This window comes from Augochlora pura, chromosome 3, assembly GCF_028453695.1.
Source record: "Augochlora pura isolate Apur16 chromosome 3, APUR_v2.2.1, whole genome shotgun sequence".
NCBI lineage: Eukaryota > Metazoa > Arthropoda > Insecta > Hymenoptera > Halictidae > Augochlora > Augochlora pura.
This window is the reverse complement of record NC_135774.1, coordinates 3,527,932-3,552,504: the sequence shown is the minus strand read 5'-3', so window position 1 is coordinate 3,552,504 and position 24,573 is coordinate 3,527,932. Positions and strand designations below refer to the sequence as shown.

The window sequence follows — 24,573 nt, the reverse complement described above, 5'->3', positions numbered from 1 at the left end:
TGATCGTGATCGTGGTCGCGATCGTCCTCGAACGCGAGTCTTCCTCGAATGCGCGCCAAATCGGTGGAGGCCCGCGACACATACCCTCGATTGACGAGCACGCGGCGTAACCAGCTCTCCGTCTGCTTGATGTTTCAGAGAACCGATGAGTCCGCGCTGCCCTTCTCGAGATTCACGGGAATCGTCCGGTCCGGCGACTGGTAGCCCGCCGCCGCCAGCAACGAGGAGCAGCGCGAGTCCGGTCAGCCCGAGCGGCATCGTACCCCTTCCGCTCGGCGGTCACCCCCTGCTGCCGCCGCATTCCGCGGCCATGATGGCGGCGTACTTGCAACAGACTCACCAGAGGCTGCTGCTCGGCCACTCGCCCCTGTCCCGGGGCTCGGTGTCGCCGCTGGTGTCGTCCTCGTGTTCGCCGCCGGCCGCCACCCCCGGGCTCCTGGTCTCGCCGAGCAGCGTCGGCGAGGTATCGCCGTCCGCCACGCCGTTGCCGGCGGTCCTCGACTTCAGCACGAGGAAGGCCTCGTCGACGGAGGACGACGAGGAGGAGCAGATCCTGAACCTGAGCAAACCGCCGACCCCCTCCTCCTCGACGGAGACGAACAACGGGCCGTTGGACCTGTCGGTGCCGAGCAGAAAGCGACCGGGCCCGGAAGACTCGCCGCCACCGCCCGTTCGCAAGTCGTCGCGGCTGGCATCCGGGTCCGCTGCGGCAGCCGCGGCGGCTGCGGTCGCGGCAGCCACCGCCGCTCACCAGGACCCCGCGCAGGCCGTGGCGGCCGCGGCGGCCGCCGGATTCGGCAGGCCACCGGTCGTGTCGCCGTGGACGTCGCCGGTGGTCGCCTCGCATTTCCCCTATTTCGCCGCGGCGGTCGCGGCCGCCGCCACTAGTCAGCAGCAACTCTCGCCGAAGAGCACCGCCGGCGTGGTGGTCGACCACCATCAGATCTGGAACGGCAAGATCAAGGCACCGTCCGCCCTGGAGAACAAGTACCAGCCCAGCGAGGCGACCAAGGCGCTCGAGAAGATGAGCGAGCTGAGCAAACTCGGCGGCGAGGACCTCTTCAGATCGGCGTCGGGCACCGGGGCGGGAGGAGGAGGCTCCGGCGGCGGAGGTGGCGGCGGAGGCAGCGGAGGTGGCGGGGCCGGGAGCGCGTCCGGCTCGACGTCCGGCAGCCGGCACAGCGCGTGGCAGTCCCACTGGTTGAACAAGGGTGCCGATCAGGCCAAGGACGTGCTCAAGTGCGTATGGTGCAAGCAGAGCTTCCCCACGCTGGCCGCGATGACCACGCACATGAAGGAGGCGAAACACTGCGGCGTCAACATGCCCGTCCCGCCGTCCGGATCCGCCCTCCATCCCCAGCAGAGCAGCATGCCGAACATCCCGACGCCTCAGCCGCCTCACCAGCCGCAGACGACGTCGGCGAGCAACGCGGGCGCCGGCCCCGGGGCCGGTGGCTCCGCGACGCCCAGCAGCAAGCAGAGCCCGTCGGAGTTGAATCTGTTGATCAAGGAGACGATGCCGTTGCCGAGGAAGTTGGTCCGCGGGCAGGACGTCTGGCTGGGCAAAGGCGCCGAGCAGACCAGGCAGATTCTCAAGTGCATGTGGTGCGGCCAGAGCTTCCGCTCCCTCGCCGAGATGACCTCGCACATGCAGCAGACGCAGCACTACACCAACATCATCTCCCAGGAGCAGATCATCTCGTGGAAGTCCTCGGACGAGAACAAGGGCGGCGGTGGAGGAAGCAGCGGCGGAGGCAGCGGCGGTGGTAGCGGCAGCGGGGCCGTGACCGGCGGCGGAGGCGGCGGGACCGCGGTCCCCGGCGGCAACACTGGCGCCACCGGGCCTCACGCGGGCTCCACCGGCGCCCCGGGGTCCGGCGCAGCCAGCAGCCACGTCAGCGCGGTCCTCACCTGCAAGGTGTGCGACCAAGCGTTCAGCTCGCTGAAGGAACTCAGCAACCACATGGTCAAGAACTCCCACTACAAGGAACACATCATGCGCTCGATCACCGAGAGCGGGGGCCGTCGCCGGCAGACCAGGGAGAAACGCAAGAAGTCGCTGCCGGTCCGGAAGCTGTTGGAGCTGGAGCGGGCGCAGAACGAATTCAAAAACGGCGACGCCGCCGCGAGCCTCGGCCACGGCCTCGGGAAACACGCGGGTCGCATCACCTGCGAAAAGTGCGGCGACAAGATCGAGACGACCATCTTTGTGGATCACATTCGGCAGTGCATCGGCGCGGGAACGGTCAGCGCGAACCAGCGGAACTTTCTGAAGAACGCGCTGATGTCGAACCACTTGTCGGCGACGCTGCCGCCGACCGAGAGCGGACGGAAAAGCGTGAACGAGGACGGCTCGCCGCTGTCGTCGTCTAGGCATCATCGGTCCCCGTCGTCGGCCAGCGACGCCACCACGCCCGGCAAGGACACGCCGACGCCCACCGCCGGCAACGAGACCACCGGCAGCTCCTCCTCCCCGTCCGTCTTGAACGCCATCGAGAAGCTGATCGAGAAGAGCTTCGACTCGCGAGCGAGGCACGGCGCGCCGGGCTTGCATCACGCCCAGCCCGGCGCCCCGATGGGCACCAGCATCCTCAAACGTCTGGGCATCGACGAGAGCGTCGACTACACGAAACCTCTGGTCGATCCGCAAACGATGAACCTCCTGCGATCGTACCAGCAGCAGCAGCAGCAACAGCAACAGCAGCAGCACTACTCGGCGAGCATGGCGGCGCGAAGGGAGCGCAGCGGAAGCGAATCGAGTTCCGTGTCGGAGCGCGGAAGCGGCGGGCGAACCGACGCGATGACGCCCGAGAGGCGGCTCGATCTCTCCACGGTCGGCCACTCGGAAAGGCATTCCTCCCATCACCATCGCGTCACGCCGGACAAGCAGCTGGTCCCACAGAGTCTGACCGCGGGACGCCATCACCCGACAACGGAGGAGTCCGGGGACGAGGATCCAGCGGCCGCGGCCGCAGCGAGCGCCGCCTCCGCCGCCGGAGGATCCGGATCGACCGCGGGTTCGACGAGTTCGTCGACGACGGCGTCGGCGGGCAACGCGGCCGCGTCGACCGCCTCGTCGACGGTGGTCGTGAAGAAGGAGCCGAAGGACGAGGAGACCGAGGAGCGGGCCGCCGGTGACGAGGACGCGTCGCAGGCCCAGCCGAGTAGTCGGGAGGTGTACGTGAAGAAGGAGATCGTGGACGACTGCAGGGACGAGGAAGAGCAGAGCTCGTTCAACCACGCGCGGCGCGGGAGCAGCATACACGAGAGCGCGGAGGACGGCCGCGAGGTGTTGTCGCCGCGGATAAATCCGCCGACGCCGAGATCTACCGGTCAGATGGAGCAGCTGGTCCGCAGCCCGTGCAGGAACAGCACCAGCAGTCCGACGAGCAGCGACCGGTCGGTGACGCCGCGCGGAACGCCCGACACCAAGGGCTCCAGCAGTTTGGGCGCGCTGTCCTCGATGTTCGACAGCCTGTCGGGAGGGGGAAGCGGCGGCGGCGGAGCAGGCGGCGGCCCCGGAGGGAACGCCGGCGGCGCGGTCGACTCGCACGGCCGCAAGACGAGCAGCCATCCCCTGGCCGCGCTGCAGAAGCTCTGCGACAAGACGGAGACCAGAGGCGGCGGCGGCGGCGGCAGCGGCAGCGGAGGCGGCGGTGGAAGCGGAGGCGGAGGCGGAGGAAGCGGCGGCGGCGGGAGCGGAGGCAGCGGCAGGTCCGCCGGGGGGCCCGGTTCGACGTCGGGCCTGGGGTCGGCCGCAGGCGGCGGAGTCGGGGCCACGGGGCCGGGGTCCGGAACCACGCCGGGCGCCATCTTGGCCTTCAGCTGGGCCTGCAACGACGCCGTGGTCACCGCCGACTCGATTATGAAGTGCGCCTTCTGCGACACGCCGTTCATCTCGAAGGGCGCGTACAGGCACCACCTCTCCAAGATGCACTTCGTGAAGGACGGCGTGATCCCGGACCCGTTGACGATCGGCCGGTCCGCCGCGGCAGCCGCGGCTGCTGCGGCTGCGGCCGCGGCGGCCGCGGTCTCTCAGAACACCACCGCGGGACCGCCGACCGGTCACAGTTCTTCCTCGCCGCCGACGTCCCAGCGCAACAAGTCGCCGCCGCTTTCGCAGGCGAACGGTAGCCCGTCTCAGTCAGCGGCCTCTCCCCTCGAGGAGAGTCCGCACTCGAAATTTCTCAAGTATACGGAGCTGGCCAAGCAGTTGTCCAGCAAATACGTATAGTCCGAGCCCCGTAAGTAGCGGTGCCACTTGTACATAAGTGTATCTATACTGTAACGACTGTAAAACTAGCGACCACCGGAGTGGTTCGAGACTATTTCGACCTTCGAACACCTCGGCCTCGACGATCCATCCTCGCGCGTTCGCGATCTCACTGTCCGAACGAACCGTCGTCGCGACTCTCGCCGATTATTCCCGTGTCCCGCTTTCGTCGTCGCAGTCGCAGTTTCGCAAATCACCACACGGTCGCAGCAAGTCGCCCCTCTCCAACAACCCCACCCCCACCCCCCGCCCCGATCATTGCCGGTCGCGGTACCGATACGGATCTCTACGGTCTCGCATTTCGTTCGCGCGCGGGTCTCGTCGCCGTGCGGACAGTCGAGGTGCGCCAACAACGGGGAGGCGATCCGTTCAAAAAAAGAAAAAAAAGAAAAAACGAGGGGACGAACGTCGAACGTCGAACGTGCGTTAATTAAATTGTGATGCCACCATATCTCGCGGCACTGCTGAGTCAAGGGGCTCGGCGCGCGGCCAAGTTTGTGATTTTATAAATACTTAAGGGCGTTTACGACGTGCAACGAGAACCGATCCGATTAGGAGATGAAGGGGTGAGTCTGCCACGGGTCGACGACGAACGTGAACTATGTGGGTGCAACGGGGTGGGGGACGAACGAACGGAAACAGAGGGGCTAACAACATCGGGAGCAATGTCTGATGGAGAGGGAGAGAGAGAGAGAATGCCGGCGCGAAAGAATGAGAGAACGAGATCGAACGTATGAGCGAATGACTGAGCGAGAGTCAGAGAGAGAGAGAGAGAGACGGAGAGCAGAAGGAAGCCGAAGGACGCGGAAAGTTGGGGATTGACGCGCGGATAGGTGTGGGTGCGAGTATTTTCCAGGGCGAACGAGGGGAAAGCTTACCCGAGACGGCTGTCGTAAGGACGGATCATCATGTATACCTCTAGAACGTAAGAGCGTAGTTGATTAGCGCAGCATAGGATAGGCTAGGGTCCGCCCTTGTATAGGAATCTCTTTGTTGATACTTATTGCGATGAAACCGGTGAGATCGTTCGAGGTCGATTCTCCACGCGGATGAGAATCGGGTGAGCCGGGGAGCCGGAGCGCCGGGCAGAACCGGCGACGGCGTAACGGGAGAGCGCGAATGATTCGACGGATACTGCGTTTGGTCGAGAAGCAACGAGATACGGTGCAATAGCGAGGCTCGCGGTTGCTCGGAACGCGCGCGGGTCAGGGCGGGCCGGGGCGAGTCGAGCGCGCGCGACGCGACGTCCTCGAAACAATATCGTTTTCCTTCACTCGTAGCGCGCGAGTAGACCATTGTAAATTTTTTTTCCTTTTTTTTTTTTTTCTTTCCTCGAGAATACTATTTATTGCGTCGCGCGAGCAGACGCGACATTTTAAGTGTAAAATACTCTCATTATTATCGCTCGAATTATCGCGAACGCGCACCACCACCCCACCACCCCCCCCCCCCCCCCCCCCCCCCCCCCCCTCCCACCCCCCTCCCTCCGTGTATATTGACTACAATTACGATCGAACCTTGTGCCACGAGCGAAAACAAAAAAAAAGAAAATGCAAACGACGCGAACGACAAAAAAGCGTGGAGCAACTAAAAAGGAAAAAAAAACATTTTGACGAATCGCGGCGCGTACCGAAAGTCGATCGCCTACCCAGGGAGAGCGTGTGTCGGAGGCGCGAAACAATCACCGAAGCGAATACAGTCTTGCATCTGCGTGCGTGTGTACTTGACGACTTGACGAGCCGCGAGCGCGTCGATCCGTCCCGTATTGTCCGGTCGGCCGTCCGTCCGTCCGTCCGAGTGCTTGCTGCATGGTTGCGTACGTGCGAGTGCCGAAAGCTGCGTCGTCGAGCGCCGGAAGATCGCGAAAGGGGCGCCAGAATCGAACCGAGAGAGGGAGAGAAAGAGAGAGAGAGAGCGAGAGAGAGAGAGAGAGTATGAGAGAGCGTGAACGCGATCGCGGGAGAACGAGGGAGAGCAAGAGCGAATGCAGCGACGGAACGGGACCGGCAACGCGGACGAGCGAAGACGCGCCGGGCGAAGTTTTCGTTGCGCGCTGAGGAGTGGAGGCGCGGAAGAAGCGCATCCGAGTCGAATCCGAGCGAGAGGAAACTGAGCCGAGGAACGATGATTGCGCGCGTTCGAGGACGAGGGAGCCCGAATCTGGAACGGAACACACTTGTATACGTATTTCTTGTAAACTCTAATTCTTCCATCGCGGACTTTAAAAGTATTTATCGATATAACGATAATATTACTACTATTATTGTAATTCTATACGACTGCTGAGAGTGGGACGAAAAAAAAAAAACACGAGAACACGAGGTCTACGTGGATGCGAAGATCGATTATTACACGCGCACAAATAAACGCGGAATGTGCACACACTCGCAGAAACTAGAGAGAGAGAGAGAGAGAAAGAGAGAGAGAGAGAGAGAAAAATAAACGATACGCGAATGGCCAACCGTGCGAAAAATACGCTCGAAAAGTACCTACCTACTTACAAATGCGCAACCACAAAGATATGCATCATGTATACGCGACTCTTGAAACCATTTTACCAGATTTGTCATTATTTAATTATTTCGGTTGTATTTTAAAATGCAATTAAAGCTCAAATAAATATATATGTTATAAAGTATAACACTGGCCGTACGTTTTTACTATTCCATCCGTGAGGCGACTGCTCCCATCGAATTCCACTCAGCGCAACACCGTTACACCCGCGAGAGACCGAGGCACGAGGTCCGTCGTCGAGAGGAAGCAAAGAACGGCCAGGACCAGGACCAAGGGGAGGGAGAGAGAGACCAGGGGGCTTACGAACTTCGGCTACCTATTGCCGGAGGCTGGTAATGAATTCGTCCAATGGGTCGTAAAGAATGCGATCTTATGGAGCGAGGGATAAAATAAAACATCGCCGGAGAGAGGCTACCGATTCTCGAAAGGTCCTTAAAGTAACCCTCTCCTGGGCCCGCTAACCCTTCCTCTTCCCCGGCCCGCTCCACCGCGGCAACGATCCTACTCGTTCGCTCCACGGTCCGACCTGTTCTCCGGTTTTCGATTTTATTCGATCGCCGACTCGCGCGCGCCCGCTAAATTAGTTCCGGCCGCGCGGCGGTCGGGAGGAAGGCGCTTTTTCGGAGCGTTCTCGGCAAGGGACGCGCACACGCGAGGCGGAATGTCGCGGGCTCGCCGGGCCGATAATTCGAATTCCGTTACCGCGATGGGAATCCGGCGACGGATGATGAAGACGTCGGCCGCGTCGGTGGCCCCGAGAGAACGAGAACGAGAACGGGAACGCGTGGGACAGCCGTGTAGCCATAGCCGCGCGCGGCCATAGCCAGCTGGATAAGCCGCCGGGTGTTCTTCGTTCGCCGTGCGGCGGTGGGTGTTCGCGCCGTCCTTTTCTCGCCGCGTTCCTCCGCCCGTTTCCGCGGCTACCTCTCGCTCTCCGTCCTTTCTCTCCTTCCCTCTATCTCTCGCCGTCTTACCCTTTTTCCATTTCTCGTCCATTCTCGGTCCTCGCGGTTCACGGTTCTCGGCCGTCTCGTTCCAATTTAGTTGGCTGAGATACGCGCGATCTGTACATCTACTTTACGGCGGTCGCGCGCGCATACTAACGGGCCGCGGCAAAAAGAAGAGAGAGAGAGAGAGAGAGGGTGAGAGTAAGAGAGTTGGGCGCGCTTGATCAGGTAAGCTACCATCCGAGTAAGACGCGGGTACCTCGTTACATTTGTTTCTCGCTTTACACGCGAGCGCCCCTTGTGCCGCGAACAACAGCCGCCCGTCGGTTTATTTATTCGTTCGCCGATTTGTTTTCACTTGTTCGCCGTCTGCGTCCGCCAGTCGATTTTCTTCTCTCGTTTTAATTCAATTCGGGTTAACCCTCGAACCACCCCGTGGACCTGTTTGCTACCCCAAGATATTTTTAAATTGCTAGGGAACGTGTCAATCGGTGATTCAAGATTCTGTTTCGCTTGTGCTGAAAAATGCAAGGTAATTGTTCTATACCAGTAAAAATCTATGTTTATTAAATACGTAACTACAGACTTAACACTTTACCGACCGATAACCTGTAAATCGACTTTTATCCCCGATTTGGTAGCCTGTGAATCGTCTGCCATGGTATTCAATAATTTGACATTTATTATTGACTTAAATCTGTTAGACTGTACTACCGTAAGCTTCGATATTATTGTACAATTATTTTAGATTTCTTTTGCAATTAATAAAATAAATGAAATCAAAATACAAACAAAAATTTAAGTTTCGCGTGGCAAATCGAGTGACGCGATACATAATTGTATACAGTTGCATATAATCGTATATAAATTGTATTTCTATTACATGCAAACTAAAATAATTGATATACAAGACAGTCGACAGATCTGAAAAAATCGCTTCGTCCTGCTACCTCACTTGGTCGGAAAAGTCGTCGCCGGCTAAGGGTTAAATATCGCGAAATAGTCTGCCGATGTTAAGCGTTCCGCGTGAACAGGCGATCAAACGCGGATTTCCTTCGGGCGCCGAGGTTCGGCGTGACAGATAACGCGACTACGGATGTTGGCTCGGGGCGGGGGGTGGCGCGGGGGGGGGCGCGAGGCTGAGCGTGCGACCGCGGAAAGAAAGGAAGAGGTGAAACGAGGATATGCCGTAGCAGGCAGGCAGGCACACTCGGGGCACAGATTTACTGGGCTGCCGCTGTTTTACGAGGCCACAAAGTGCCGCTCGTTCGCTCGTTTCGCTGCTCAGCCGGTCGGTCGGTCGCGCGGCTCCACGACTCCGCACCTACGCGACTTCGTCGGAACAGAGAGAGCTAGGTTCCGCGCGGCTCGCAGCCATCTCTCGTCAAGGGCACGGTGTATCGTTCGAGAGGCGAGCGCGTGCTTGGCGCTGCCGTACGGGCGCACGGTTCTCTAGAGGCCGAGAGCGTCTCGCGAACTCCGCGCGCTGGCTTCGCACCTCCGCGACACAGAGCCGGCTTTGTGTTTCCGTTATCGAACAGAGAAGACGGAGCTCTCTGTCGAGCACGCAGGTGGCGAGGCCGTGTTTTATTGCGGCGGCCGCGCCGCGCCGCGCCGGAAGTGCCCGCTGATACCGCCGACCAGAAAAGAAACGATCGCCACACCTCGCCGGACCCGAACGCCCGAAACGACGTCTTTTTTGGTTCACGCATTTTAGGTTAGGCGCGTGTCGAGTTCGTCAGTGATGGAAAAAGAACGTTAACCCTTTGCTCTATGAGTCCTTTCATCCTGCGTTAATTGGTATTTAGTTGTGTTTAATATTTTCCTTAACCCCTTGCACCACGATTCCTTTCACGCCGCACTGATTAACACTTATTTGTTCACTAAAAATTCGTATACCATATACAATTATTAATTATGAAATAAGGGAAGCAGAAGAATATTTTTGGTCGTAATTGAGTCTTCGGTTCTAAGCTTCTTATTAATAGGGTCAGATAATTTTTGTCTCTTTTTTTATTATCTTTATTTAGTTTCGTTTGTAGGCTTCGATAACAGAAGAATTCGATTTGATTTCGATTTAGAAGAAATTAATAATATTCATATTTAATAGATCTTGTGTGGAATTTTTAACACGTGTCTGACAGGTTATTATAGTGCAAGGGGTTAATAGATATCTTGAAAACTCCTTCGCTCTGTTACACGTTCACGTTAACGCGATATCTCAGAACTGCAGTTTTGGAAATAATCTTTAAATATTTTTCTGACTTATTCTCTATTTGCCTAGACGCCCTCAAACGATTTCGGCTATTAGGGATAATTAAAAATCACAGCTTGCATATTTTAATATACTCAAAATCTTTATTTTGCTTTCCATTTTCACTATTTTAATAATTATCATTATTATTAATTATCGATAAAGGATCTGGGAGCCATTGATATACATAGAAGTTGAACGCAGGCATCGTGTAATGGTATTAAAATACTCAAAATCTTTATTTTGTTTTCCATTTTTCCTATTTTAATAATTATCATTATTATTAATTATCAATAAAGAATCTGGAAGCCATCGATATACATAGAGGCTGAACGTTCGCATCATGCAACGATATCATACAGTACCTTTTATTCTTCAACAGTATTTCCCTTTGTATTTCAAAAACTTATCTCCGTTAATGAAATAAAATAAAAAGACAATTTAACCATCAGCGGGGGAGTGGCGGACGGTCGAAAAAACGAGACGAATCGGAATGGGAAATAGAGTGGAACGTGGTTTCGTGGAGACGGAAAGGAGGCAAGAGAGACGCGGGGCGTAGAAAGCGGCGGAGAAAGCAAAAGGAGACGGCAGGATAAAAGAAAGGATTAGAGTACTATTTTGCAGTTTCTTATAAATATTCATTTCTTCTTCTCGATGAATCGAGGGGACCGGGAGGTTCTCGCTCCAGGCGGTAAGTCGCGTTAAGAGCGCTAACGAGCGACCCCTCCGGTAACTAGAAGGGCGAGAGTTTCCCCTCGGTTTCCTAGTTCCCCGCTTTGCTCGACGGCTACGGGTGGACTTCTCCTTCTCTCCTACCCTTCCCCCCCCCTTCGCCCTCCTCCCCCTCTTCCGTCGTCGTTTCTTCGCTCGGAGCAATTCCGCGCGGCAACCGCGCGCCGCGCTGAGTTGTGCGAATTTGTTTAATTAGAAGTTAGGCCAGCGATACATTAGCAATGTAAATACCCCTCTCTCGCCTTCTTCTTCTTTCGCTGCCGTGGTTCTCGCCGCCCGCTGCCCGTTCGCCGCCCCCGGACTCCGCCACGGTGAAACCGGCTGTTGTTCCCGGTCGCTGTCGGACGTATCGCGGAGCCGTATCTAGAAAGACAGAGACTTTCCGCCGGGTTTTTCGGCGACGGGGCGTTCGAACGGGTCGCGTCGCGGCCGGCGATATTTACGTTGGATTAGCCGAGCAAGGGTTAACCCTTTCGGCACGAACGCTCTATGACAGTCTCGCTAAACGAAACGCCGCGCTGAAAACTCGCGCATGGTCAATCGATCTCCTTAAGATTTTTCTGAGCGTTAAATAAAAACTGTGCTTTGTAAGGTATAATGTTTGTTAACGAAACGTGTCGATCGTAGCTTTAACTGTTGAAAGGTTTTGGATTAAAACTTCAATACACTTTATTTTTAATTCAATTTAATACTTCAGAACATTCGCGTATCCAGTAGAATAAGTAATGTATAACAAAACTACATATACAGAGAAAAATATATACAATGGTAGTGGTAATCCGAGGTGGCAACCTCACGGTCCGGTTTCTGTTTTTGAACTGAAAGATCCGTGGGCCTTCGTCGCCAACGGCTCACCCTCATAAAGGGCCATAAAACAGTTCGCTGAGTTTGGTTTCCATCGCTAGTCATCGTTGAAATTCAAACATTAACCCCTTGCACTATGACTCATTTTATGCTGCGTTGATTAGCACATATTCGTCCTTAATATTTCGAATAACAGGACCAGACAATTTTTGTTTCTTTTATTGTCTTTACGTACTTTTATTTCGAGACTTTGCTCGCTAGAAGTATTTAATTTCATTTCCATTTAGAACAAATTAATAATATTTATATTGAGGAGATCTTGCAGAAATTCTTTATCACGAGTCCGACTCGTTACTATAATGCAAAGGGTTGATATTAAAAGTTACTTATATAAAATTCTGTGATTTATATCGATGGTCTCATGGACGCCGGATATATACGACACTGGTTCGTACCGGTCATCAGATGGACGCCGGCTATACATATATCCGGCGCTCGTACCGAAAGGGTTAAAGATCGTTAATATTTCGGGTGGCTCGGTGAAAGAAGGGCAGCGGATTGGCGAGCACCCAAACCGTTTCCGCGTCGCCACGGACGATCGGGCCGCGGCCGGATTAGAGGACGAGAGGAGACACGGTCCGTGCGTCGACTGATAATGCGGCCAGCGGTTTCGCGGTCGATCGAAGAAACGCGAGGGAACGCGGCGAAAGAAAGAAAGGCGACACGAGGCTGTGCTGCGCGGCATGGAGCGGCATGGAGCGGCCTGGAGCGGCGCGGTTATGGAGCGCGGCGTGGAGCGAAGCGGCTTGGCGCGGCACGGGGTAGATAGACGGCCACGTAAAGCACGCCGAGCACGAAACGAGGCGAACGATCGTCGACGTAGCCGTCGAAGGGCCGCCCTTCATTGGTTTTCCCCGAGATTAACACCCATAACTCATTCGGGACACGGAGCCGTGCGTCACTCCTAGCTGCGCTATAATTGCCGACATAAATCAATCGGCCGATGAGATCATAAACCCGGGGCGATACACTGCGCCAACAGATCCATATAACGGCAAGTGCGCGGCTGCATGTTAAATGTCAATTGACGTCGACCCGACGTATCGGATTACCACGAACACGGCCACGAGATGGCGCGACACGCGTCGATATGGATTCGAAAGCTAATATCTTCGTTTCGTTTCATTCCGTTTTTTCCGTTCCGTTTCGTTCGGTTTCGCCGGCCGCGAAATAGCCGGCTCCGGTTTTCAACCGGCTCGTCGGCTAGTTCCTCGAGGAAGCATTTTTTTTCGAAGCGCCGCGAAACGCGAGCCGTTCGAATCGCACCGAAAGCCCTCGGTGCCCGCCGAAAGCTGCTCCGATTGCGAGAGCTCCGTTCCCCCCTAAGTTCCTCCGGCTGTTTCCACCGGCGACCCTGAACCCTGCTTAGTCCGAGCCGAACGTATACATAGCCCGAGATACGGCAGCTCTCTCTCGGCAGGGCGGTTCTTCGCGGGCCTAAATATTGAGACGGTGTTTATTTAGCAGGGAGATATATGATATGATGCGGACAATATAATGCATTGTATTCAAATACGGGAGCCCGCGAGTCGTGACCGGGAGCATCGTAGAGCTTGGTCGTCGCGGTCGCTGGCACAGGCACAAGCGCAGGTACGTGCACGGGCTCTCTCTCTCTCTCTCTCTCTCTCTCTCTCTCTCTGTCTCTCGGCCACCGGGCACCAGCAGCCGAGAGCACAGGAACGGGAGCGGGAACGGGAACGAGAACGAGAAAACGGGTACAGGCGCAAAGGCGCACACGCATGGCCACATGTGCAGAGCCGGAGAGGAGCATCGGCATCGGCATCGGCATAGGCGCACCGGCATCACCGCCGCCGACACAGACACCACCGCTGCTCCTCGCAATCACCCGCCCTGCCGATTCCGGCCTCTCGCCGGTCTCTCCGACCGTCTATACTTCGCCGGTATAAATAATACGCCGCGCTCGAATTCTACGGATTAGACGCCGTTCGCGGATCCTCGCGTGCTCGGGCCGGGGACGCGCCGGGTCGAGGCCGTGTCTTCGCAGAAATCGAACCGACCCACCCCCGATTTCTGCGTGCCCCTCTCGTTTACGCGGCCGCGCGAGCGCGAGAGTTACCCGGTCCGGCAATCTCGCCTTCGGATCTCTGCTGCGCAGAGTGTCCCGGCCGATCGTCGAAATTTCCAAACTTTCCCGTTTCGAATCGTTTAGCGCCGTTTACCACCATTTCGTTTCGTTTCGTTCTACACCAGTTCCGAACCGTAGGATCGTCCGGCCCATTATCTACTTTGTTTCTTGCTCCTTGCCCTGCTGCTTCTCCTCGCCGGTTATGGTCTCTCGCGGAGAGAGAGAGAGAGAGAGAGAGAGCCCCTTTCACGGCGTGCTCGAAAATTAGGAGGGAGGCCGGTGGATGCAAAGTAACGAAGCGGAGACGAAAATATTTCAGCGGGGGCTTTCTGTAAAATTCAAACGAGGTCCTGACATTCCCCGGCGATAGTTACGCGAGACACCTTGTATAAACGGACGGTCTTGTAGGCAGGTATGTAGCCGCATGACAGGGAGTCCGCCCCCGGCGTACGTTACCAGTTATCTACGGTCCATATCAAATGCGCCCGTGTCCTTCCATCGCGCTCCGTTTACGCTCCGGCTCCAACTTTGTTCCGACCGGACTGTCCTTCTTCTCCCTCTTCTTCTACTTCTTCTCCTCCTCCTCCTCCACGTTGTCTTTTTTCGTCTTGCCTTTAATCCTCTATCGCTTCTGCTTTTACCGTCGTCCTTCTCTCGTTCACGGCTACTTTGACTAGTCTTGCTAGGCTTTCGCTAATTGTCTAATCGCGCGGAGATGGAATACAGGAAATACTCTGGAGCTGTCCGCTCAGCTTGGACAATTACGGAGAAGAATAGAGAATTTCAGATACGATTATTTCTGTAGCGAAATTTTAGCGATAATCGATGATATTGAAGCCGAGTCGCGAGGCTCGAATAATCGTATCTCCTCTTCCCGAATTGTCCATTTTCGTGCATAACTTTGACGATTCGGGAGTTACTGTGCTTTGGAAAAATAGCTTCGCGAAGGAATCTCGAGGTATCGGCATTGCAGCTCATTTTTACTGACAATCGATGATATTGAAGCCGAGTCGCCAGTGTCGAGTAATCGTATCCCCGCTTCCCGAATTGTCCATTTTCGTGCATAACTTTGACGATTCGGGTGGAGTTACTGTGCTTTGGAAAAATAGCTTCGCGTAGGAATCTCGTGACATCGACATTATAGCTCATTTTTACTGACAATCGATGATATTGAAGACGAGTCGCCAGACTCGAATAATCGTATCTCCTCTTCCCGAATTGTCCATTTTCGTGCATAACCTTGACGATTCGGGAGTTACTATGCTTTGGAAGAATAGCTTCGCGTAGGAATCTCGTGACATCGGCATTGCAGCTCATTTTTACTGACAATCGATGGTATTGAAGCCGAGACGTCAGTCTCGTATAATCGTATCTCCTCTTCCCGAATTGTCAATTTTTCGTGCATAACCTTGACGATTCGGGTGGAGTTACTATGCTTTGGAAAAATAGCTTCGCGTAGAAATCTCGAGGCATCGGCATTGTAGCTCATTTTTACTGACAATCGATGATATTGAAGACGAGTCGCGAGACTTGAATAATCGTATCCCCGCTTCCCGAATTGTCCATTTTTGTGCATAACTTTGACGATTCGGGAGTTACTGTGCTTTGGAAAAATAGCTTCGCGAAGGAATCTCGAGGCATCGAGTCAAACGGGGACTCGTAGATTTCGGTAGCCGCGAACGCTATCGAACCGCCTCGAATTCGTTTCAGCTCGGACGGAAAAGCGAATAAAAGAGAAAGGATGCAGCGACGCTGAGAGCAGTAGAAGCAGCAGCAGCAGCAGCGGCGGCAGGAACGGCGACAGCCGTAACGGCGGTAGATTCGAGCTCGTAGCCGTAGCAAGAGGAGAGCCAGAGGAATAAAACGGAAACACGAACGAAGGAGAGAATTCGGGGCAAAGTTTCGTCATTGCGAAATGACACGAGTGGTCTTTATAGCAGGAACGCCGTGGTAGAGAAGGACCGTCTCTCTTTCGGCGGGTGTCTTTCTCCTTCGTTCCCCGTGTATTGACAAAAGTGTCGGTCGGCTTCTCCGCCTCCCGTAGTTTCGTCGCGCCATTCTCCGATATTACCGCTCCGTCGAGGGTTCTGGCACAGGGGTAGGATGAGGGTGATTGCGACGAAATCATTGCGAGGAATAGAAGAGGTGCCGCAGTTGGGAACTCATAAGACGTAAAACCATCTTACCGTCGCGGCGCGCGATGCAACGAGAAACGAAGCGAAGCGAGGAGACGCGATACAGGGAGGCGGCATTGGGAACGGGGAATGCCAATGGGTACGACAAAGGCGAGCGCGGAGGTAACGACGACGACGTCTACGCGGCTGGAAGCCTGATTTCGCTGCGAGCGGTAATAGATTCGGACATTCGTAGCTCAAAAATAGACGAAAGACGCGTCGCCTCCCTTCGTCTAATCGACGGATAATTTCATTAGTTTTAAGCAAAAATTGAAGCAGCCTCTGAAGCAATCTACGACGATTAGTATGCGATCTAAACGATTTAAACAATTCTTATAGCCACAGAGCGTACATCGAACACAGTAAGTAAGTCTCGCCGATGGTACGGAATTTCCAGAGCACACCTGGCGGACCGTGTCAGAGGCAGACCCTTAAGATCGCAGGAGCAGCGACAATGTCCGTTCATCTTCAGACCGCTGGCAAGAGAGCCGTGCCCGAAAGGCTCGCGACGCGTAAAAATCGTGTCGCTCCCGATCGAACGGTCCTCGGGGCGTTTCGACGCTCGGTTTCGTCTCGGCCCTCGGCCGACCGAGTTGACGCTAGTCGACTCCGACGATGATAAAGCAAATAGATAATGTCCGAACTTTAATTAAAACTGGACGGCTGAGTGACATATTTGATTACCCGAGAATTTAATTAATCGCTTCGCGAACTCGTAGCGGTGAAACGCGCGCGCTGGGAAGTGTCCCCGGTGGGAGCGGGACCGGCGAAACCGATAAGTCGCGGATTCGTATTGCAAAATTATCTCCTTTTTACGTTCCCGCTCGTGGAACGGCGCGTTCGCTAACGAGAGACTAATTAGTTGCGCGAAATTACTCGCATTCACAGAGACGATAAGCACCGACGCAGCTCTCTACAACCGGGCACGCACGCACACACACACACACACACAACCGGCCCGTGGATCTTTTATCCGGCCGTGTGTTTTCTCGGCCAGCGTCGCGATTCGTTTTCGCGCTCGCGCGCGACGACGGCGACCGGCTAATAGAACTACCTTCGATTCCGCTTCGCGTCGCGTTAATTTTTCATACGCGCGACTCGATGGGTCACGTTGCCCGGCGACGGCGCTGACTGACCCTTCTTCTGGCTCGTCTTCTCCGTGTTCGCTCTTTTCTCCTCTTCTTCTACTCTTTTGCCTCTCCGGTCTCGCGGAAACAGAGGACGGGACGTATCGCCCTGTCGGATATATCATAGAAAACGATCGGGAACGACGACGTCCTGTCTGCGAGACGACGCGTCGTATCCTAGGCGGGAAGCTGCGCAGGTAACGTTTGCGACGCGGCGACGAAAGGTGTTGGATTTGTGAATCAATTGGGAGCGTATGGCACTCGATTGTAATCCTTTATGTATCAAAATATTTTTAGAATAATCCAAACAGGATTGTTCGCTTCAATTGTCGACACAAGGGTGAGAATGGACAATGATGAGATAGAGATGCAATGCAACTAATGCGCGGATGCAATCGTGACAATACGCGAATTAACGATAAATGTCGCGATTAGTGGTTATTATTATCTACGAGACATAGAAAGAGTAAATCTGACGAGCGAGTTATACAGGGACGACGAACGTCGCCGGGGTAGGTGCGAAAGGGGCGTAAAGTAAGAAAGGATGAAAGGGTGAAAAAGGAGGCGGAATAGAATGGGGAGGCAAGAAACGTTCGCGCTATCGGTCGACAACAGTGAAAGCTCGCGAAAGCGAGGTTGGAAGAGGAGAGAAGTACGAACAACGAAACGAAGAGGTGCAACGGCAGCTTCGGTATAGCATAACTTCAGGTATATCCAGTGCCAGTAAATTATACGCAAAGTGTACGCGAAAGCCCCCTCGTCCCGTCCCGCCGCGTCACCGCCAGCTAGCCCCCGCCCGTCCCTTCCTCCTCCACCCCGTTTCTCATCCTTTTCGTTTCCCTTCTCCTCTGCCGCGTCCTTCTCCTCGACGCTGCATCCCACCCTCGACACCCCAGAGGCCGCGCCTGCCTCACGTACATCATTATGATTGATCGCTTCACCTTACTTTGTAATTAAAACTAGTTGCCATTGTGCCCAGCTCCGTGTGCCCGTTCGCTCACTCCGGTTTCCTCTCGGTCTCTCTCCCTCCCTCGCCGTCCTCCGCCGTCCTCTTTCGCCCCCCCCGCTCGTCGCCCCCCCCCCCCTCCCGCCCGCCCCCTCACTGTTCTTCGTCTCGCGTCCCTCGACCCCATCCCCCGGTGCCCGTTCGACGACCACCGTTCTCTCGGCGCTCTCCGCTCTCTCCGTCCACCGTCCTCCGTCTTTCCGCCTCTCGTCCACGCTTGCCCGCGCAACGACCAAGCAAGAGCAACAACGGTGCCACCGTGCACCCACCGCCGGTTATCGTACAACCACCCATTTAGCTATCCAGCTATCCGGACGGCCGACCGACCGACCGACCAGACCCCGGCGTCAACGGCGAGCCGCCGACGACGACGACGACGACGACGACGCTGCACCTCGTACGGCTCGCGAGAACCAGGAGCACGTTCCTCGTGTTTCCGCTCCCGATTCAGATTTCTTTTCCCTCTTATCTCCCCCCTCTCTCTCTCCCTTTCTCTTTGGACTCGTTTCACCGATTCCCTTTTTCTCCTCCAGTTCTTTCTCAGTTCTTTTCTCCTTCGTTTCCCTCTTCGCCTCCCTTCCGCCCGTTCGCAGCCCCTCCGGTATTTCGACCACCGGTCCGTGTCTTCTCTCTCTCTCCCTCTCCCCACTCCGATGTTGTTCCGCGTCAGACCGGCTCTCCTCGTCTCTCGCCCGTCCTCCGGTAGCGCTCCTCGTCGCTTTTCTACCCGTCCGAACCAAGTCACCACCGCCGCAATCCGGTGAGCGCACCCCTGTCTCTTCCCGGGGGCCATGCGTCATAGTTATCTATGCTTTTTGCAACGGAGACTGATTTAGAGCCGTCTAAGGACCCGGAGCCCTACGAAAATTAAATAATTGCTAATTTATGGCGCGCATCGAGCGGCTCGTTACCTCTCCTTCGGATCTCTCGCCATCTCTCTCTCTCTCTCTCTCTTGATCTCTCTCTTCCTTCCTCTTTCCTTCCTTTCTCCTTCCTTCTTTTCTCTTTCGCTTCCTTTCTCTTCTCTTTCTCTGTCTCGGTTTCCGCGTTCCTCCTTCTTTCTGTCTCTGCTCGCCACCCTTCCGACTCGCGGCTCCTGTGATCCTCGATCACCACGATCTCATCGCGACAATCGCGAGATATGAAACGGGATCCGATTCGGTAAGAATCGTGGATCGGCGCCGAATTGCAGCGCCTCGCTCGCGTTCCTTCGGGATCGTACCGCTCGCGGTATGCAAATTAATGGTGACGCGCTTTAATTCGGCAATAAATAGGGGTGACCCTTGCGGCGAGGCATCGGACCATCGCTCACCCCATTCCCTTTTTGCGCCGTGTCATGGGAAAGCTTCGAATTTATTTGACGCGTTTCAACGATATTTATAGGTCTGGTCGGCTCCTATCGCTCGTACGTCAACTCCCCGAAGCCACGCGAACCCGTTGTTCCTTCGTCCCCTCCTTTCCCCCCCCTCCCCTCTTCTTCTTCCCTCCCCTTCTCGCCACCCTTCTTTCTTCGTCTCTTCCTCGCCGTCGTTCCCCGGTTTCCTCGCCCCACCGCGTTCCGTCTTTTACGATGGACTCGCGAGAGATCGACCGGCGATCGTTCAATCGGCCGACTTTGGGGCGTTCGACGCTTCTCCTCGACCGTTGCTCCTTTCAAAGTTATTTCGATCTTTACGAGACGTTCGGGCCGGTCGACAGTTTGCTAATCGACGGTGAAAAAGAAAAGGGGAGAAGGCGATGAAATTTATCGCTAAAAAGAAAAGGGGGCCACAGGTATAAATCTTGGGTATTATAATGGGATCTGTCCATTATTAAAGAACGAGTGATTTAAAGGGGGGGTGGAGCCGAGCCGTGCTCCGCCGTCCAAGTGGGTGGGTTACCGAACGATCGTGAATTTGATCGGCAACGCGGCCGGCTGCGGGCATCTTCTTGGACTCTCGGGCGGGGTTTCGTTGCCGTTGTCGTCGTCGTCGTTGTCGTTATCGGGACGCCGGTTCTCGCGTCGCGAAATTCATCGCGACGGGAACGCCGATCGAACGAGGCGGTTCTCGATCGTCGCGTCGCCGCGCGGAAAATCGCTATTGGATAGGATACTTATGCTTGTTGACCAATTACTGTGCCTTTCATTCGTTTTCGGGGATAATTAAATTTGTCTCTGAGGAATAATGAGGTGTCTTAAATTTATTCATTCTCCCGTATATTTAATTCCCAAGTCAAAAGATTTCGAAGTAATTGCAGCGCCGCAGGAAGACATTTTGGCGACGACGATTCTCCAACGGTTCTACCACGCGTCCATCCGTCCGTCCGTCCGTTCATTCAACCACCCCGCCGCATCGAACCGCACCGTATCGCGCCGCATCGCATCGCACCGCACCGCACCGCGCCGCATCGCACCGTGCAGCAGCTCGCCGTCTTAAAGTCTGCCAGGATATTTACGACTGACCGACTCATTGCCACGGTGAGTTGAGCGAGCAGTCGTCACAAATCACGCCGGAGAAAGCCGGCCTTTCTCTGCTCTGGGAAACGTCTGGCATTTTTCTCTGCCGGGGATAACTTTGACTTATTGGTGACGGCGGGGAGAAGAGGCGGATAGTTGGATAAGTAGACAGACGGGACGACGGGGAGTGAGAGAGAGAGAGAGAGAGAGAGAGAGAGAGAGAGAGAGAGGGAGGGGGGTCGAGAGGGAATGGAATGACGGAAAAGATGAATCGTCGAACGGAAAAGAACAACGTGGGACAGGGGACAGGAGTGAACGGTATCGGGACGGAGGAAGAGGAAGAAGTGGAAAGGAGGAAGAAGCGGGGACGACGTCGATGGAAACTGGATGCGCGTCGCGCGACTAGAAGAGCCCCGGTGCGAGCAGAATCGGTCGGGATTTCCAATGTTTCGCGCCTTACGGACCGAAAGCGAGAACAGAAGCGACAGGGCGATGCTCGGTACGGTCGCAATTCGCGAGATGGTACGGAGAAAGGGAGAGAGAGAAAGGGAGGGGGAAAAAGAGAGAGAGAGAGAGAGAGGAGCCGTCGAGGTTCGGCGGTGGTGGTCGGCGCGGTGGGCTCGGTATGCTCGATGCGCTTGGTAGATGTCCCTGTCGCATAAATCACTGCCGGTATCTTCTGGCACGGCGGCTCGCTCATCACGGCAGAGTTCTTGTCGCGCCTTAATAACGGCCGAGCGTCTCAACAGCGCCTCCGCTTTCGCGTCCCATGGAGCCCACGGAGCCCGCTCCGACCCCATCGTGCCCCTCGTCCTTCCGTGGAACCCGTGGAACCCGCGGAACCCGTGGAACCCGTCTCGTTTGGACGGCTCTACGGCTCTACTGCTCTACCGGCACCGCGGCACCGCGGCACCACCACGGTTCTACGACTCTACAACTCTACGCTTCTGCTTCTGCTTCTGCTTCGGACGTAACCGACCTCCGCGCCGCGCCGCACCGCCGCGACGCGCTGCCTCGCTACAAATCCTGATTATATTCTGCCACTGACGTTATGCCGTGAGGGGACGATGCCACGTTCGAGTCTGGTTTTTGTATTTCTCCGCGTCGCTTCTTCCCTTTCCGCCTCCCCCGGTCCCATGTTCGCCCGTGTTCAACCTCCGCTACCCCGTGCACAACGACGACGACGCTCTCTTCCTCCTCCGTTCCCGGATCGTTCGTCTCGACGCTCGTCTTCCTTTCGTCCTTGTCCTCGGCGTCGCCGCCGCCGCCTCCGCCGTCGCCCGGCGCCGCGACGGCATCGAAACGAGAGTGGCTTCTGCCGGACCGACCGACACTGGTCGGACCCGCGTAAATCAAATTTCAATTACGAGCCGAGCAGGAGACCGGCACGACGCGACGCGACGCGAGGCAACGGTTCGCCGGCCAAAGGCGAGGCAAGGCGAGGCGGGGCGGGGGAGGCAAAGGCAGGAGTCCGGCGAGGCGCTGCGAGTGGCTGCTCGAGAGACTCTGCTGCTCGACCGATCGGCGAGGATGCGGCAAAGTTCACGGACGGAGCGTAGAGAGCGTATAGTCGGCCTCGTTCGCCCTCCAGCTCGTCCCAAGTTTTCCCGTGGCTTTCTTTTTTTTTTCTTCGCTCGTCGAGAAATCACGCCGCGCGGGGACGGATAAGACGCGGGGATTCGCGGTGAAAATGCCGAAGAGAGATAGGGGTAACGATCAACGGGGAGCGAGGCGCGATGGGATGAGGACGAAAAGCGAATCGGCGCGGCGGGGTGGAGACGGGACGGGGGAGAGTCGGGAGAGACGGGAGAGACAGAAGAGAAGCAACAGAGACGCAGGAAAGGGGCAGAGGCAGAGGAGACCATCGACGCGGCTCGGTGGATACGTACGTATTATTATACTTCGCTACAGTCATATTTATAAATCAACGATATAGCACGACGAGCGGAGACGCGGAGGGATGGAATTTATAGCTTCGTTCTCTTTCCTCCGCTGCCAGTTCTTGCCGCCCCCCTCCGACTCTCTCGCCCCATCCCCCCGAGCCGCCGCGCGCTCGCCCCCCGCCCCTCCTCCCGCGAGCCCCCCCGTGTCCCGCGTGTCCCGGTCTCTCTGGCAGTCGCCCCCAGACGCCCCCCCGCGCTGGTAAGCGTTCCCCTCACCTTGTTCACCCTCCGACACCGCTCATTCTGCGAGCCACCCCTTCCGATATCCTAGCAGGCTCGGTCTTCCGTCGACCCCCCTGTGCTCGGGGAGCGCGCGCGCGCGCGCTCGAGCAGGCTCCCGCTACCCGCTGCCGCTCTTTCTTCGTCTTTTTCGGTCCGTCCGTCTTTCTCGCTAGATTCGTAACCTCTCCGAACGGAGAGTGCGCGGGCATACAAACTGCCAAGCCTGTACGTATGAGCTTAGGTCGACATTTTCCCTTCTCTCTTTGGCAATAAATCTGCGAGTCTTTTGAGCCGACGGCACGGCTCGGGGAAGCGCGGCGCGAGGGGAGCGTTTCGGGGAGCGTGGCTCGCCGTTCCTGGGGTACCAGAGGTCGCCTTCCTTCCCTTTCTCCGTCTCTCCCCCTCCCCCCTCTGTCTTTCTCTGTCTTTCGCCGTTGCCTCGCCGTCGTTCTCTCCCTTTCGACCTCTCGCCGACTCGCTCCGTCGTTCCCCGAGAGTCCCTCTCGACGGTCTCTCGTCGTCTCTCTCGCGCCGCCGCGTTCGCGTCACGGGAATGTATATAATTAGCAGCATTGTGCTTCCTCGGACAGATTTACGGGTCGCATCGCTACCGCGGCGGCATGCATAAGCGCGTTAAATAAGTATTTATCCGCCCCGTGGGGGATACGATGCCCAAGCACCCGCCTGATGGATTTGCCGCTCGAACGGCCGACGCCGCTACACCGTTAAACGACACCCCCCTGGCCGACGCACCGTCGAGCCGCCTCTCGCACGCATCCCATCTAACCGCCACCTCTGGCTCCTATCCGGCTCGCACCTGGATCGCACCTAGATTGTATTTAGATCGTGACTACCCCAACGATTGGCCAGCCTCCACCTTGGTGTAAAAGCATACGGTCCGCGCGATCCAAAGATCCATCCAAAAGATGACGAACTAATACCGTCTCCGATAATATTCAACCCTTAACCCTTTCGCTACGGCGAATCAGTCGGCGGTTGCGCCGCTCCCGAACGAGTTCTCCCGCCGAAAGTGTGCACATTGCTATCCAAATCAATTCTCAATCTGTCCAAGTTGCACGCCACTTGCAATTCTCTTGATGCCATCTTGTAAAGGGCACAGCCTAAACACTTTATTGAAATGATAGTAACTTATAATACTTGTAAGAAATGAGAGGACATTTTTAGACAGCAGGTGGACGTACCAATACAAAACTGAAATTCTTTATCCTAAACTTAGTACTTTCGATTTTCTATCCCTTTATAGTGTGTAACACAATAGTAATCGAAAAATGCATGTATAACGAATATAATTTGAGTGGTGTGCCGTTTATTCGACTCGTCAAAAGATTCACTCATCGGTCGCAAGAGACTGTGCTATCTAAAAATTAGACCGTGATTTCACCGGTATGTCGGATATATCCGGCGTTCGAAGCGAAAGGGTTAAACAAGGAAAGGGACCCTGTATTCTCTCTGGATCGTACCTGGATCGTTCCCAGACCGGACCAGATCCACGCTAGCCGCCGCTTAGGTTCGCTTTTCATCCCCCGAGCAAATCTTCGTAAGCGACCGATCTTGCGAATCCTTCGATCCGACGCCGTAATTCTCCGCGATAAAGTTGGGTAGCAGCGAATAGCCAAAGGCTGGAGTAACAAGAGCGGCGAGAGAGAGAGAGAGAGAGAGAGAGAGTAGCGCGGGAATAGCAGGAATGGCGGGAATAGCTGGAAGAGCAGGAACGGCGTATGCGGCGAACGAACGAACGAACGCGCGCGCCCGCGACCGTGGATCTGAGGAATACGGAATAGATTCAGCCCGGATAACGACTATCGAACCCAGTGCCGCTCGCGTATTTCCTCCCGGTGGCCCCGCTTTAGACAGAGGTTTCGGGTTTCATAGGTTTGTCCCGTTTCCGGTATCTACTCGACGCCGTGTGCCAAAGCCGTAGGTTTCCCCCGGCCCTTCTTCCGAAACCCGTCGGGCCAGTCCGCCGCGTTCAC

General features: G+C 55.9%; 1 protein-coding gene across 3 annotated transcripts in view; it reads left to right on the top strand.

The window, feature by feature from the left end:
- Tio (zinc finger domain-containing protein tiptop) overlaps nucleotides 1-5,748 on the top strand; it is an 86,533-nt gene extending 80,785 nt beyond the window's left edge. For all 3 annotated transcript variants that reach the window (XM_078176568.1, XM_078176567.1, XM_078176569.1), the window contains one exon: nucleotides 139-5,748. In XM_078176568.1, the coding sequence (XP_078032694.1) occupies nucleotides 139-4,234 (4,096 nt within the window). In that variant the 3' untranslated portion in view covers nucleotides 4,235-5,748. The remainder of the gene's footprint in view (nucleotides 1-138) is intronic.
- The last annotated feature ends 18,825 nt before the right edge of the window (nucleotides 5,749-24,573 follow it).